The 17,301-nt window shown below is 37.8% G+C and overlaps 1 protein-coding gene across 20 annotated transcripts in view; it reads right to left on the reverse strand.

The window, feature by feature from the left end:
• Positions 1 to 17,301, reverse strand: part of PCGF3 (polycomb group ring finger 3) — a 111,821-nt gene that overhangs the window by 17,548 nt on the left and 76,972 nt on the right. For 10 of the 20 annotated variants that reach the window (XR_009153408.1, XR_009153407.1, XR_009153406.1 and 7 more), the window contains exons 2-3: positions 7,459 to 8,680; positions 1,805 to 1,922 (exon numbers count right to left, since the gene is read on the reverse strand). Coding sequence is in view for 16 of the 20 variants with exons in the window: in XM_058168753.1 (XP_058024736.1) it covers positions 1,805 to 1,913 (109 nt within the window). In the remaining 4 variants the exon portion in view is untranslated. Of the gene's footprint in view, positions 1 to 1,804; positions 1,923 to 7,458; positions 8,681 to 17,301 lie in introns of those variants that run through there. The other 10 variants (XM_058168760.1, XM_058168759.1, XM_058168757.1 and 7 more) reach the window with 7 other exon arrangements.

Genomic DNA, 17,301 nt, shown 5'->3' on the forward strand with positions numbered 1-17,301 from the left:
TGCAAAAATAAGATTGGGCCCCTTCTCAAGGCCCTAAAGACATGGTTTTGCCAGCAGGCTTAGGAATTCTCAGTGTGATATGGTCGAGTAGTTGATTTCATTGTTGTTGCCGGGGGGGGGGGTATTGGTTTTTGTACTGGGGTTTTATTTCTATAAGCCACCTGGAGACACCATGAAGGAGTTGGGCTGACATACTGTATACATTTTCTGAATAATTAGGTGTGCGCTCAAGGTGGCAAAAGAGAAGCCACTGGAAGGAAGTTCTTGGTTTTGGAAGCACCGAATTATGGCAAGTTCTATGAAGATGAGATTCCTTTTATTTGATCCATTCTTTCTGTTCACAAAAAAGGGAGGGTCTTTAATATGCCATCATATTCATAAAATCCTCAATACAAAAAGTAAAAACTAGAAAAAGCAAAGGAAGATTTGAATTTAGGAATGGTAGGTGATTAAATGCAGTACAGCTACACCTGAGCTAAAGAAATTTAACGCAAGCCTTTCAGCTTTTTGACCATAATTACACATTACATAATTCTCATTAGCTACCCTGCAAGCTGTCCATTTTGTAAGACACTCTAGCACCCAAATTAGATCCCGTCATCTTGTTAAACAAAGCCGTAACTGTCCACCAATTCCTATATAACCTGGCAAACATTGTTTTAACTAAATTGATTTATTTGTTATTTCTAAATATCCTTTCAATCACTGTCAGCAAAATTCTCTTCATTGTATTAGCTACAGATCTGCGCATTCAGTTCAAAGGGGAAATGGGCGGGGGGGGGGGGGGGAATGATGTCTTCGCACCAGCAATTATAAATATATTATTTGACTTTCAGCAAAAGAGCATCACAATCTTTACATCATGTTCTTTAGTAAAAGCTCCCTTTTCAGCATTCCTAGGTATGTACCTGAAGGAGCCATTACCTTCTGTTTTAAAAAAAGTTCAGAACATTATATGATGTTACGTATTTACATTAGGGGAGAGTTCTACTTACCTTTACTACCAGTTCGCAATGGGGCTGCACGCACAGATCATCATTTATGACGTCTGGGCGGGTGGGTGGAGCCTCCCACCAATTTTACTACCAGTTCTTTAGAACCGGGAGCAACCCACCACTGATTTACATCCTCTCCTAGATGAATAAGTAAGAGGTCTTAACACCTCAGTTCAGAGCAGAGGATTTTTACTACTATGTTCTGGTCTCTGGAAAGATAATAAGGTGCCTAAGTTTCTTCTGCAGGAACAGAACTGTTCTTACCCATTCCTTATATAATCAGCCTTTATTTACTTGCTTCTCAGAGAATTATCTCAATATTATGGGATTAAGGGAAAACCTTTTCAGGTATTAATAGAATTGCACAATTGGCTCACGCTGGTTGCCCCATTGGTTGGTTCACTAACTTCATTGCAAGGGGAATCAAAACAGAGCTGAGAGTGGACACCTTTTAGGCAAACCAAGCGTGGGAATTTTAAAAATAATGAAGATTCGGATAATTTCTATTCCATAGAGAATCAGGTAGAATAAAAGCCATAAATGAATAAGATCTACTTGCTTGCAGTAAACAGGCAAGCAAGTAGATATATCTCATTGTGCCAACTGCTGTAATTCAAAGTTCTCTGAATTTCTTGGTAAGAGCCGAGGCATGCATTTAAAAAGAGATTCGCCTATGAATAAATCTTGTGAAATTAAGAGGTCTCTTTAAGCATTAGCCTTTCAAATCAAAATCAAAATTAAATCCCAAATGATTATCTTTACATGAAAGTAAATCTTAATTCACAATACACGGTAATAATCATACTCACAGGTATGCAAGCATTCCGTTACAGTGGTAGCATCGATAAGATAACCATTGCAAAGGCGGCAGGTTATATGGGCATTGATGTCCCAAAGTTTAATTTTTCTTGTCAGCATCTTTGGTGTCTGCAAGAAAACCAGGATAGGCAGGCATTTGAGATATAAATGTCTACTTCTTTTAAAACATCTGACCTTCATTATAAGCCTTGACTGCAGGAAAAAAATGAAAATGATTGAAACAGTTTTCTTCTCCAAAACACCTTATTTGGAAAAAAATAAGGGTGGTTAAGAATAATGTACAACCATAAAGCTAAAACAAGGCAGCAACTGTTGTTCTGGGCTTTACACTGCAAGATTTACGGCATTCCACACCACAAATTTTAAATCAGCCTACTTTTCAGAAACAGCAAATAAGTGAATGCCCCAGTTTTATCTGTAATCCGTATTCTGGAAAGTCTTCCAGATAATGCTTAGCTCCTTAAAAAATCTATACTTTTCTGAATCGTATTGGTAATATAAGAAAAAGCCAACTCTAGTCAACATATCTTTTCAGATGATTAGGTTTTAGAAGAATGTACATATAAGATCTGTACATTCAAATGGAGGTAGTGACAGATTTTATTTTCCTGGACTCCAAGATCACCGTAGATGGGGACTGCAGCCAAGAAATTAAAAGATGCTTGCTCCTGGGGAGGAAAGCTATGGCAAATCTAGACAGCGTACTAAAAAGCAGAGACATCACCCTGCCAACAAAAGTGTGTATAGTCAAGGCTATGGTTTTCCCAGTTGCAATGTATGGCTGTGAAGGCTGGACCATAAGAAAGGCTGAGCGCCAAAGAATTGAGGCCTTTGAACTCTGGTGATGGAGAAGACTCCTGCGAGTCCCTTGGACTGCAAGGCGAACAAACTGGTCAGTCCTAGAGGAGATGAACCCTGACTGCTCTTTAGAAGGCCAGATCCTGAAGATGAAACTGAAATACTTTGGCCACCTAATGAGAAAGAAGGACTCACTGGAGAAGAGCCTAATGCTGGGAAAGATTGAGGGCCAAAGAAGAAGGGGACGACAGAGAATTAGGTGGCTGGATGGAGTCACTGAAGCAGTAGGCATGGTAGAGGACAGGAAGGCCTGGAGGAACATTGTCCATGGGGTCACGATGGGTCAGACACAACTTCACAACTAACAACAACAACATATAAGATAAACTGTATAGCATTTGGGGAAAACAAAGTCTCTTGCTTAAATATGTTTAGGAGTTCACTCCTCACTTTTAAACTATAGAGAAATAACTTAAAGTAATTTTCACAAATTGAAAAATAAGCACAATTATGAATTGTGAATTATATTTGAACTTTATAAATCATAGTTTTTTTCATTTTTCCTTCCAGAAAACATTTTAATAGAATTCAGTTTCTGAAAAAGGAATTACTGTATGTCTTTATGTAGCATTTAAAATTTCCAGGAAAGTCTTGGAAAAGTTTTTGGTTTTTTGGTTTTCCAACATTATTTGGGAAAGTCTTCACCAGGTAGACAATTAAAAAATAAATATCAGATGCTGCACCCTAATTATGGAGCTCTCTGCTTCTTTAGATTTAAACATACTGATCTGTATGATTTTAACTATCTCCTTTCCTACTTGTGATTTCACTGTTTGTTGTTTAAAAACCTATAAATAGCTTTAAATTTTGAAATCGTTAGTTACCCGGGGACCTCTTATGGATAAAAAGGTAATTTAGAAATTCCTATATAAATGTTTACAAAAACCTTCACATCTATCAGAAGTACCATTTACATTTGCTTTTATTTTCTCACTGGAGAAAACTGCACCAGAGGAAATGAAATAGAGTAGAAAATAATAAAGACAGGAGGAAAGTATTTTTACCATCTGCTGCAATGAGTTTCTACATGGCAGGTGTCACCAAACTAAGATGTTTTCAATAAAAATTGCTCAGACATTTTGACTGAAAAGTTGTAATTTTTTGCAACTTATCCTTATAATTTGATTGCAACTAAGACAGTCAATATGTTTATGACCTTAAAATCAGGATACCTAAAAACCAGGTTTTTTTTTCATATGATATGTAGTCGGCTCGATTAGCAGCCCCCTTCTTTCATTTTATAAGTCACTAAAAAAACTTGTAGCTTCTCCTACCTCCCACCACCCTTATCTTTCTCTGAGCTGCTTTAAGGTAGAGGAAGAGATGTGGCAGCCAGCCAGCTTTCCCTAGTTGGATGGCTGGTTGGAGCCTTACCCCTGGGACTGGGACAGGGAGGGACCCTGGGGGAGATTTATGGGAAAAGTAGTCCCCAGCAGAGGGAACTAAATTAAGAGTGCTGGAGAGGGGACTACAGATTCCAGCAGCTCAGAGAGAGAAAGAGAAGGGCGGCATCAGAAAAGGCAACTGGAAAAAAAAAGGTTTTAAAAGGACTGAGAGGGAATTAAAAAAAAGAATACTACCATGGGGAAGGAGACTGAATTTCTTTGGAATGAGAGAGAGATTGCCACCCCAAGAAAGAGTAACTGTTATATTTCGGCCCAGACCAGGGGTGAAATCCAACAGGTTCTGACAGGTTCGGGAGACCTGATAGCAGAAATTTTGAGCAGTTTGGAGAAACAGCAAATACCACCTCTGGCTGGCCCCAGAGTGGGGTGGGAATAGAGATTATGCAATATCCTTTTCCCAGGAGTGGGGAGGGAATGGGGATTTTGCAGTATCCTTCCCCTGGAGTAGGGTGGGAATGGAAATTTTGCAGTATCCTTCCCCTGCCACATCCACCAAGCCACCCCCCAGAATCGGTAGTAAAAAAATTGGATTTCACCACTGGCCCGGACACAGTATCTTAGCTGCCACGAGAGAGGTGGCATTCTTATCCAAAGCATGGTTCCAGAATAGCTGCATCTTTGGTTCAAGGGAGCTCCTGAGCAATTGTCCCTTGCAGGAAGAAGTGGACTCCATAAACCTCTCACTGGGCTTACAGAGGACGACAACAAGATCAGCGAGGAACTGTTGTGGTCCGTCAGCAGCCTACGGAGCTGGCAATGGAGTCAGAGAGCGATGAGGCTGAGGTGAGGCCAGGGCCATTGGGATGTGAGGTGCGGACTCCAGAGTCTCCAGAGACTGATAGTAGTGAGGCAGAGGAACAGGAGGAGCCTGTTCCTAATGCACGCATGAGAAGAGCTGCCAGAAGGCAAAAGAAGCTCAAGCAGAGAGGTCAACTCGGGAATAGGGCTAAGAGATGATTGGACCCTCCTATAAGGCTTAAAACAGGCCAGCACCGGTGTTTCAGCTTTGCCGGAAAACAACATTTAGCTGCGTCTTCTGCTTCATCCTCTGCTTTGTGTATGTCTTTGTTTTTGTGGCTTCTGGATGTTTGCCAGGAAGGGCCTTTGGCAGTTTGCCTAACTGGACTAAGGTTTGTGAGATAACTGAGGAATTTGTGTTGGGAGGCATTTGTTTTACTTTGAGTTGAAGGACACTGGGAATGAAGTAATTCCCAGCTGTTCAAATAAAGTTTGTTTTTCCATGGACTAAGTTTATTACTACCTACTTGGGCCTGGGTCACAACAGGAACCATTTGGCTAAAGGAGTTTTTGGGACCTATTTGCGTGTTTTAACTGAATCCTCCAATTGAAGCTTGAGCCTTTATGCTGGCCATTGCTGAGCCACATCAGAGGCACTGGGACATTTTTCATTTGAGCAATGTTGCTCACCATAAGGTTTAACATTTTATACTATTGTGCTGTTTAATCTGATTTTATCCTGAGGGCCACCTTTTTAATGTATTAGTTGTGTCGTTGTGTGTCTATTGCATTGGTGCTTGTTGCCATTATCTGTAGTTGTTGCTTAATTTTATTTTATTTTAAGGACCACTGTTTTAATTTGCTTGCATGGTTCTTGTTCGTTTATTGCACCGGTGCCTGTTGTTACCTGCAGTTGCTATTTAATTTGATTTTCTCTTAACAGCCATTATTTTAATTAAAGCCCATAATTCTCTCCAAGATATGTTGGTATGCCTGAGCCAGGTGGGCTGGTCACCTGGGAAAAGGGATAGAAGGGCCCAATTGCTAGGGTCCACTTTGGGGCAAGCACTGCATATATTTACATCATACCTTCTTTTTTATCAAATATATATGAAATGATTTAGAAATAGCTAGAACCAAGAACCAGATTTGAGTAGAAAAAAGGTAAAATCTTCAAGTGATTCACACTCCTTTTCCATTCTCCCTTCAGAGGATTTCTTCAAAATGCTGGTTTATTTTAAATAAAAATGTACACCCATCAAGCAAAACATTTTAATGTTAAAATTCTCAAGGAATTCTGCATGACTCAAGGCCTGAGGAATTCACACAAAATTATGATGTGGTAATCATACAAGCTTTTCATATATCTGATAGAATATAAATATAATACCTAACAAAAAAGGGCTTTTTTTATTTGCTTATCTTCTTTTCTCTAGGATCAGCCAAATGTTTATATAACAAGATTTAACTATTATCATTCCCTCACCAGCTAATGTTACCAATTAATTACCCATTGTGCAAGGAAGTAAACAAAGATGCAAGCCATCTACTTAATCCAAAGTACACTGAAAGATATTTTCCAAAATCCACAATAAATAAACAGTGTACCATGGATCTGAGATCCAATGCCCAGAGGTAAAAACTGAACAAGTTAATCTAATCCTCAAAGACTTAATCCTACCTAATCTATGAAAACAGAAAATTCAGTTGCTTCAGGAAAAGCAAGGCATGAATTGAGTTTGGACTAGCAACTGTAATGGGATCAATCTGCAATCAGGAATACAGTATTTACTAATTCAACTGTCAGAGAATTTAAAATTTAAAAATCCTCATCCTAGTCTGTTGCTGACTTCTTTGGTATGTTAAAAACTAAACCTCTCCACTATTGTTTCTGTGAAAAATTGCATCTTCTGTTGAGCAAGTGTGAAAGCAATTTTCACTGAGAAATGGCACCAAGAAAATATTACATTTGAAAGTTCATTACATCTGAAAATGCAACTATGAAACAAGTATGCATGTGTATGGACTTATATTTTATATCAAATTATTAATGATACCAACACAGGTGCACAAAGATGATTATGTTGGCTCATAACAAAGAGCTATTGAATCCATCATTCTGTTTCCATGGTGGCCAATCAAATGCCAACAGGAAACTGACCAGCAGAACATGAGCACAACATTGTGCATGTTCCCTATGACACTGAAATTGAGGAACCTACTGACTGATATTACAGGTGATATATATACCCATTTCAAATAGCAGTCACATCCCATCCTGATCAAACTGAAGATACAGCCTTCAAAGACCATGCATGGAAATGAGAAGAGGGAAGCTGAATTGTAGTTCTCCCAAGTTGTACCTGGCTTACTCCCAAGATACTCTTTGTTCCTTACAATGGCAATTTTTTAAAGTTATTTTTCAATTTATCAGCAATAGTTATTGTTGTTATTCTCCCCCACCCCCCAAATAGCATAAAATTGCAGTGCTTGCTTTCAGAGAAAGTCAGTCAACAGAACCATTTTCTTCATTTCCTTATTTTTGCCTTGTTACACAATACATATATATTTAAAACCTTGCATCTGGCCTAATTTCATAACTGAAACAAAAAAATTTTTTAAAAAAATAATATATACTGTACCTACAACATTGTATTGATCTGCATAGTTTTGGATAAAACTCTAGTAACTTCACTCTTTTATTTCTAAATCACGGGGAAGACTCCACTTCTTTTCCATGTTTCACCAACTGTGTAAAGATGGATAGTTTACATGATGCTGGCATGAAAATGAGACAGCAGCAATTATTTTACAAATCTGTGTGGTTTGCACACTTGTGTAAATCCAGTTATCAAAGTACTATTTCTAAAATATTAGTGACCAATTGCTGGTTCACTAATTCCCAAATTATAGCCACAGGAAAGAACATGCATTTTATTTTGAAAGGTTCTGCAAGCTGAATGCCCACCCACAGAGTTGACTGTATACCCTATTGCTTTATGAGTCACTTGGTGTGACTAGTAGCTTGGATGAACTTCCTTTTCAACAGTTTCTGCAGAAGGCTTCTTTCAGAGGTGTCTCTACATTGAATGCAGCTGAACTTTTCACTTGATCTGCATGGGAAGTGAAGCAATTTTTCCATAGATTTATTAAGTGTTTCAATTTCTCCATAGATTTATCAAGTATTTCTTGTTAACAATTACATTATTTTGAATATTGTTCCTCCGGTGACTAATGTAACTACTAAAAAGCTTGCTTGCTTGTTAAATTTTGTGCGACATGTCAAAATTAGTAGCAGGAAAGAGCACTTGCCACTAACAGGAATTCCCTAATTCCTATTAGCAGGATAAGTGATATGAGAAAATTCAAATATTTTTCTGTGGTTTACATTTAAATAGGTTTTAGGAGTTCAACTGAAACACTTTCACACATCAAATACTATGATTAAAACAATGAAATTATTCCTTTTTAGTTTCAACATAGCTATCACACTGTGGCTCTTAAAGCCAATATAAAGACAGCTTATAGCTGGCTTGGGGAGAAAAACAAGATGTTCACGTTAGAAATATTGTAGCCATATTAGGTGAAACCATAGCAATACTTCTTGTATATATCAAAAATAGACATTCCCTAAAGAGAAAACACTCTTTAAGTTATAACTAGACCTCAAAAAGGTTTTGAGTTTTTTTTCAGAACACTTAAGTTTTTTTCAGAACACCTTTTAGATACTTTTATATATATTTAAAGGAGGTTGTAGAATTCAATCAGAAAAAAATCTCTTCACAAACTGAGAGAAAAGTATTATTTTTCTCTAAGCATACCTCTTAAAACAGCATTTCTTTTCAGTGTCTGCCATCCAGAGACCTGAAAAGATAGAAAAAGAAGTCTGAAACTGAACAGCTACTTAGAATACATTGAAGGAAATGCAACAGTATTTATTAATAGACAAATATTAGATGAACAACTATTTGTTTTTAACATGAAAATGATTAATTTCGGCTAGAAATCAGCGGCTCCAATTTAGTCTGAATTAAATATTGCTAAGTAAAACTGAGGCCATTCTTCCTACCACCACAGGGTGACAGAAATGAGAAGACTAATGTTTTTCTATTACACTTTCGTCAGTTTAAAATCAAGTAGATTTTGAACTAACTTTGATATCAAAAAGCCACTTATTTTGATATGTAAAATAGCACGTTCAGTAAAACATCTCCCAAGATCTATACAATGCTAGTTCTTCCCAGTATTTAAAGGTCTAAATATATTTCTTGTATCAAGTTAAATAATTTATCTGTGCTACCAAAATGTGCTCTCATATTTATATTCCATATGTTTTCGCAAGGAAAAGACAAACACCAGTTTAGCTCTGTGCAAAACAATCTTTAAAACCAAAATGAGCAAACAACAGCATAGCACTTGACCGTAATTGCTTAAAATGGTTTAATAGAGGTGCTCAAGGGCTAATAAAACTATTAACTAATAATGAGAGTCAGTAATAAATGGGAGGCCCCTAGAAAGGGCTGTTCACTTTTTCCTCTATACGAAGGCTGTTTCTGAACAAGTTTAGGAACTAGCTTTAACTTACAGCTTAGCTCCAGCTTGTCAATCCCAGTTTTGAAAGGCAGGGAGGGCTTTTCTTGCAAATATGGTGTGCATTCTATCACTTCTCCAGCTCCTGTGCACATAGTAAGCCTTTTGACCTGCATTTCACAATCAAGATCCAAGGCCAGAGAGGACCTTTCAATGGTCTTGAGAGGACTTTTCAATGTTTCCTTAATTCTGCCAAAATAAAGCCCAGATCTACAGAATGAACTGCCACCAAGCATTGGCCAAAGTATACTCAAATAGACTTCAGAATTATTATCCTTTTTAAATGAAAGAAACCATTTGTCTACAAGATTTCATAGATCTTCCAGTTCTGCCTTTCAGCAAAGTCACTGGATATACAGGATATATAAAAGATGATTAATATTAATGACATGATTAATATTTTTAGTTGGATATCTATTTGTCCAAAAAAAAGGGTACCACTCATGGACTTACATTTTTCATTATGTACTGTAAGTAAACACCTAAAAATATGGGACCAATATAATTTTCAAAAATCCTCTATCATAAAAGGATAATGGAGCTAGTGACTGGTTATGACTCCCTGTTGAAATGATCAAGGGTTAACATAACTTTAGTGTGAAAAAATCAACCGCTGCAGTTCCTTATACAGATAGTCCTCGATTTACGACCACAACTGAGCCCAAAATTTTTGTTGTTTATTAAGTTAGCTTTGTCCCGTTTTACGACATTTCTCGCCACAGTTGTTAAGTGAATCACTGCAGTTGATGAGTTAGTAACCTAAGTTGCAAAAGGGGGGGGGTGTCACATGATCTTGGGACACAACAATGAAATATATAAATATGTACCAGTTGCCAAGAATCTGAATTTTGATCACATGATCATGAGGATGCTTCAAAGGTCACAACTGTGAAAAATGTCACCTTTTTTCAGCACAGTTGTAACTTTGAATGGTCACTAGCTGAACTATTGTAAGTCGAGAACCACCTGTAGACTGTATCTTTGTTACAAAACATCTGTATGTATACATCAATGCGCTTTTCAAGAGCACGGAAAGATTTTACCACACTTGACTAAATCCTTAATAAGATTATTTGTAAAAGCTATTAACAAATGAATCCTAGTCGCTCTGATAGTAAGCTGATTCTCTGATGAACATTTGGTTTAGTTCACATTGCTGATGGGCGTTACATAGACACACAGAAGCACACACAAACCCACCTACAACATAGTGGTGATTAAAAGTTCTTTTGCCACACATTTTTCTCAATTGAAAAAATTGATAGATGTAATGTTTGGACTTCTTTTTTAGTTCGCTCTATCTTGCTTTAGGATTTGTGTAGAGAACAAATCACGTTTTATATTTATGCAGAAATATTGAAATTTCAAAAAAGATTCACAAATTGTAAATCACCATTATTGTGTGTGTATGTGTGTGTATTTTAACAAAAGTTTTGACTAAACAATCACAAATGACCAATTAAGCATCATTTGTTCAAAGAATCCATTATTATCTAATCGTGTACCATTTCCTTCACCTTCTTCTCAGCATCCTTTAGTGCAAGGGTCTCCAACCTTGGTCCCTTTAAGACTTGTGGACTTCAACTCCCAGAGTTCCTCAGCCAGCTTTGCAAAGCTTTGCAAAGCTGGCTGAGGAACTCTGGGAGTTGAAGTTCACAAGTCTTAAAGGGACCAAGGTTGGAGACCCCCTGCTTTACTGAACAGATGGTGCCAAAGAAATGGATCAGAACTGTCTGGTTAATTAAGTGGTGTAAGGAAGTCTAGCCTCATTTGCCTGCAAAGAGGATAACTACAGTGGGAGGGAAGAAGACTGATATCAACTTTCCCTCATCATATTATCACTCAAACTAAGTAAGCTGGTGACCACACCCTGCAGTTTTTACTTTTTGGATGGAAAGAAGAAACAAGCCCATATCCAAAATGGAAATGATGGGCAGAGTTCAACTCATCATGTCATCCAAAAGCTAACTAGAAGATAATTCTACAAAAACACTAGAATCTTTTGATATTTCAAAAACAGGGCTACTAATTTTGGGGACAAATAAGTAAAAAGCTAAACTCAAAGATGCACATGCTGTAGCATTATACTATATACTACTAGAATTCTGATTCTAGTAGTATAACTATTTTAAGCTAAAAACAAATTTCAATGAAATATTGGTAAGGGGGAAACATTCAAGCAGATGGCTCAGCATATTTTTTTCAAAGATTCTGATAGGTAGGTAGGTAGGTAGGCAGGCAGGCAGGCAGGCAGGCAGGTAGGCAAATAGACAGACACCTGCATGCCACCACAACTTCAATCTCTCCTATAGTTTACTAAGGTGTGATCGATGCTCATAAAATCCTTGAAAGGAGAAGTTGTGGAATGTGAACAAAATACTTCATGTGCCAATATCAACTTCCTCTTTGAAATATTGCAGTTCCTGAATAACTCAGAGACATTGCTCCATCCATTTAAGCTTTCTGCAAATCTACGAGAACTCTTTCATCAGCAACTTGTTCAATTCACTCAATAATACAAGCAGCTTTATGAAGACAGCAGTGGCTCTGGCAAATTTAAGCTCTTTTGCGAAAGCATGCCTTTCTGTGCCAGTAATAAAAATAAAAAAGTGACAGGTTAAGATAAAAAGTAAACTCTATCATAAATTCAGGAGCAGAGTTAGCTTTCTTTTACACCTGAAATGCATACAATGTCCTGGTGGTCTCCCATTGTAGTACTATCCAAGTTTGGACCTGCTTAACTTTTTGAGATTAGCTAAAATCGATTAAGCACGGCCACATACATGTTCAGAAAACATATGGAGTCCAGAGTTTTTGGTACAATTCACAGAATTTCTCCCAGAGTTGCAACTAAAATCTTTTTAAAACACGGCACAGCAAGAAAATAATTAAATAACCATATTAAATGATCTTGATTAAAGTTTAATTAAATTGAAATTTAATATTTTATTCTGGTCACGCTCATTACTTCTTTTCTCTAGTCCTACTTCTTGGCAATGCAGCTCTGATAAGGCAATGAAAAATTAAGAATAACCCTTAACCTAAAAACCTAGTTCAATTACTTGTTCAATTGCTTTAATAGGAGGAGCCGACATTGGGACAGGGCCTCATTAATCAGAGATACAACAAGTAGCTTGCTTCTTGCACTTCCTTTACACAGATACTTAATTTGAATTACTGTTCTTCAAGAGGTCTCAACACCAAAGAAGTACAATAGGAGCAAACCACTTTGCACTCTCCAAGTGTTTTAGATTACACTTCATAGAGTCTGTAATTATTGGTCGTTTTAACGGTGGATTATAAAACTTGAAGTGCAATAAAAATGAAGGGTACCACATAGTTTGGAGAAGCAGAAAAGAAAGCTTAATTTATTCTGATTTTGTGGCTAAAGAAAAGCTAGATATACTGCCTTGAATTCATGGAAGAAAGGAGTGATATAAATCTTATATAATTAAATAAATAAGCCAGAAACTAATTTGGAATTGAATCACAAAAGATCTCAACTGAATCTGGTTTTCTAAAATTACAAAAGTATTTTTAAAATACAAAATTATTTCACCACTCTGCCACAGTATGAAAGTCCTCCCCAAAGAGGAGTTGTTGTTAGTTGTGAAGTCATGTCCAACCCATCGCAACTCCATGGACAACGTTCCTCCAGGCCTTCCTGTCCTCTACCAGATCCCCGAAGAGTAATGAGTACAAAATATGAAATATACTAAGCCAGCAAGCAACAACAACAAAAAAGGAAACACAGTGGGGAAAATGCAAGATGGATTTTAATAAGAGGAAACAGCACTGTGAGAGATGGCCTTGACATATTTCTGAGCTCCAGAGGACCTAGTTATGGGAGAAAAGTATGCCTATGAGCTAAAACAGAATTAAATCAATCCCCAAGTCCTTAACAATGGACTTATACAAGGCAAACAAAAGCAGTTTCTGTGATACACAAAGCTAAAAGTTTGAAGAGCTTTAAAAGCCTTCGCAAAAACTGAAATGAATCTGAACATCATTGACAACTGCTATGAAGTGCAAAGTAAAAGGTACAGTATACTCTCTTGGAGCTCACCCTCTCAAGCCTCCTATCCTGCTTTGAATCAAATGTTTATTCACGAGATAAAAACAGTGAATTAAATTTCTTTGAAGCTAGAGGGCAAAGTCATGGTACTGTTCTTCCCACCTGATCACCTTTACAATTCAAAAAGACTTTTATTAAACTAATGAGACTTGCCATCTTGCTAATCAGATACCTCTCACCGACCCGTGCGCTCTCACAGAGAGGGACTCCTCAGGGTGCCGTCAGCTAGGCAGTGTCGGTTGGCGACGCCCAGGGGAAGGGCCTTCTCTGTGGGGGCTCCCACCCTCTGGAACGAACTCCCCCCAGGACTCCGTCAACTTCCTGACCTTCGAACCTTCCGTCGCGAGCTCAAGACACATTTATTCATCTGTGCAGGACTGGCTTAGATTTTTAAATTTAGAGGGGTTTTAAATTGATTTTAATATTTATATTTGATATTTATATTTCTATTTTTAATAATTTGGGCGCTAGAATAAGTTTTTTAAGGATTATTTTAATTTGTATATTGATATTGATGTTTTATATGCCTGTAAACCGCCCTGAGTCCTTTGGGAGATAGGGCGGTATATAAATTCGAATAATAAATAAATAAATAAATAAATAAATAATCCTCAAGGGCCACCTTCCGTAAGAGCTTGAGAAGATTCATTCCCAACTTGGGATGGAAATTCTGAAGTTCTGAAATACTAAAGGATAATATGGCAGAATATTCTGGTTCAGGTATAAAGCTCATTGGCTCAGAGCTATATCCTACTTTTGCTTTGTTGCAGAGTTTGTGACGTAACGGAATGACTTAAGGTACACCTAAATGTTTCAAAATTCCTTAAAAAATTATCAGTTGACTAAAAATACCATAGAACTGGTTTTACAGCATATAGAAAACTTTTCCAAATTCTTGTAGTAGAGCTGGTTACAAACAAATAAATTAAGCAATGAAATTTCATACATGAAGTTTACCCTACAATATAATGATTATACATTCTGAGTTTGCAATCATTTCCATACTTATCCGGGAATAAATATTAACTGAATGTAAATTGACATGCTTACAATGTATTGTGAATACAGCAATCCAATTTCTTTTAGACACTAATTCTTGTGCTATAGTGAGATTAACTGCTGCAACTATTTTTAAGCTAATTTGTGTAAGGGTTCAAATGTCAATTCTTTCCCCAAAGCGAGAAGCCCTGTTTGTGAAACGCCATAATTGTTGTGAGTCTGCCCAGTATTTAAACATTTTTAAATAAAATAAAATAAAACTCTAAATAAAAAAGGATCTTGAGGATTAAAAATCCAATATGCAGTAACCATAAATTGACTACATTAAATTAGACAAATCAAGGTATGAGTCAAAATAAAATTTTGTATGATTAATGTTCAATAGATAAAAAACACCTTGGATGAAATTTTTTAAGAAGGAAACAAATCTTTTTCAAACAAGTCGACAAAACAAGCTTTTACACAAAGGAATGTTGGCCCTATTGCAAATTATCCTGAAAATATCATTACACTGTTACTCCAGGCTACTGCAAATAAGTCCTAAACTTACAACCATTTGTTTAGTGACTTTTTGAAGTTACAACAGCACTGAAAAAAGTGACTTATGATTGGTTTCCACAGTTAACGACTGTTGCAGCATCCCTATGGTCACATGATCAAAATTTTGGTGCCTGACAACTAGCATGTATTTATGACAGCTATACGGCCCCAGGATCATGTGATCTCTATTTGAAATCTTCCCAGCTGGCTTCCGACAAGCAAAGTCAATGAGGGAAGCCAGATTCACTTAACAACCGCATGGTTTACTTAACAGTTGCAGTGATTCATTTAATAATGGTGGCAAAAAAAGAAGTCATAAAATGGGGCACAACTCACTTCACAACTGCCTTGCTTAGCAACAGAAATTTTGGGCTCCGCTGTGGTCATAAGTCAAAGACTGCCTGTAATATGTGAAAATGGTTGATAGCATTGAGGGAACCTGACCTTTTTTATTTTTTTCCTTTAAGTAGAAATCCATTATTTCAGCTTGGGCAGCCCAAGAAACAATCAAAAAACGGGGCCGTCGATTAATGATCACTACTTTCATTCCTGCTTCTGTGTCATATTTTAAGTAGCAGGTTATAAAATAATTGTCATTAACATAGGTTAGATGATTTACTCTCTAGACAACTGCCTCAGGGAGATACCTGGCCTAAGCAGCAACACTTGGACTCTAATATTTTAGAAAAACATAGGCCACAAGGAGTGTATTTACATATTCATATTTATGCTCTTATATAGTCAGAAAGCTGCACGCAAACTCCCGCCAGCATTTTGCAGCTCCAAGTGCCACTCGAAGACGGAACGAAATTCTGCTGTGCAATATTTCTTTCCCACCTGGTCAGCACACACAAAATGATAAATTTCTTTTTAAACAAAACATTTTCAGACCCACTTCCAGACATCTTTTAGCACTTGGGTAGTACTGCTACAGAACTGAGTGTCCTGAAAAATGAGGTGTAGGGCATTTTTTACATAAAACCATACGAGACATTTGATATAATTTGGAAACACATGCTGCTTTTTCTATTCTGTCTGCAAACCTCTGTGTAAATTACGTGAAAAAAAATGGACTAATCTGATTGTTTTTCCAAATTACATAATCTTTTAACAAATGACTCCATTATAAATAGCCTATTATTGTTCTATTTTTTCAGACCTACAGGCAATTTGATGCCCAACCAGACCTCAACTGCATTTTCCACTTCAGAGATGGTCATGCTAGAATTCGTAGCCAAAATAAAGAATTTTGTGAAGGCTTAAAACATTAACAAATTTATTTTAAAATGTGTTTAATTATCAGATGCTGTAAGAAAAAAGAAGCAGCTAAGATGCAGTGCAAAGAGAGTAGTTGGTATAGAGTTGTTACAAAATGCTTTCTCCCTGTCGGGGAAAACGGCCGTCAGGACTGGGTAAATCTCCTCGATGCTGATTGGACCGAGTCTTAAAATTAGTTGTTTGAGATCCCCGCCTACTCCTCTTTCTTTCCAGCTTTTTCGACTCGGTTAGCTTTGGACCAGTCGTGTATCTATTACCTCAGGTTTTAAAAATAATTATTATTAGTATTATTATTATTATTATTATTATTTTTCTTCTCTTTGTTGTGGATTTTTAATTGTTTCAGCGAAGAAGGGACTGGCTCCCGAGCCCGCTGAAGGCGGCTTCGGCGTTTTCTTATTTTTATTTTTATTTTTTATTTTTTTTTTTCGCCGGCCCGCCAAACAGCTGAGAGGCGCCCACGGGCGTGTTCCCCGTAGCGTGGAGAGCCGCGGCGGTGGTTGAAAAGAGAGAAAAACCACCGGCAGGCTCACGGGCAAGGCCCCGAAGCATTCTCAACGGCCGGCTCTCTATCTCTCGCTCTCAGCGCCTCAAGCCTTTCCGCCTCGCTCCCGCGCTTATTTTTCATCAGGGAGCTTTTTAAACGGCGTTCGAAGCCAGGAGGCGAGCGGCCCCCCCCCACCCTCCATTTGGATCCTGCGGTTTGGAGGCTTTGGGAGCTGCACAGAGGCTATTGCAGGGCTGCAGTGAAGCCATCGGGCTGGCAAACAAGCGGCGGCCGGCGGAGCGAACGGCCTAAAATAAAACAAAAAAGAGAGAGAGACATTTTATTGTGCCGCTTTAAGCCCAGCAGCCGGTTATCCAGCAGCCGGCTAGACGTGGAAGGCCTGAATCGCCTGCAGCCCCTTCAGAACAAAACTGTAAGTAGGCCACAGCGGCCCGGAATTGGCGGGAAGAAATTTCAAAATGGCGGACGCCATTTGCAACCAGCCGGAATTGCCGG

The sequence above is a fragment of the Ahaetulla prasina genome, chromosome 2 (assembly GCF_028640845.1).
Source record: "Ahaetulla prasina isolate Xishuangbanna chromosome 2, ASM2864084v1, whole genome shotgun sequence".
NCBI classification, from domain to species: Eukaryota; Metazoa; Chordata; class Lepidosauria; order Squamata; family Colubridae; genus Ahaetulla; species Ahaetulla prasina.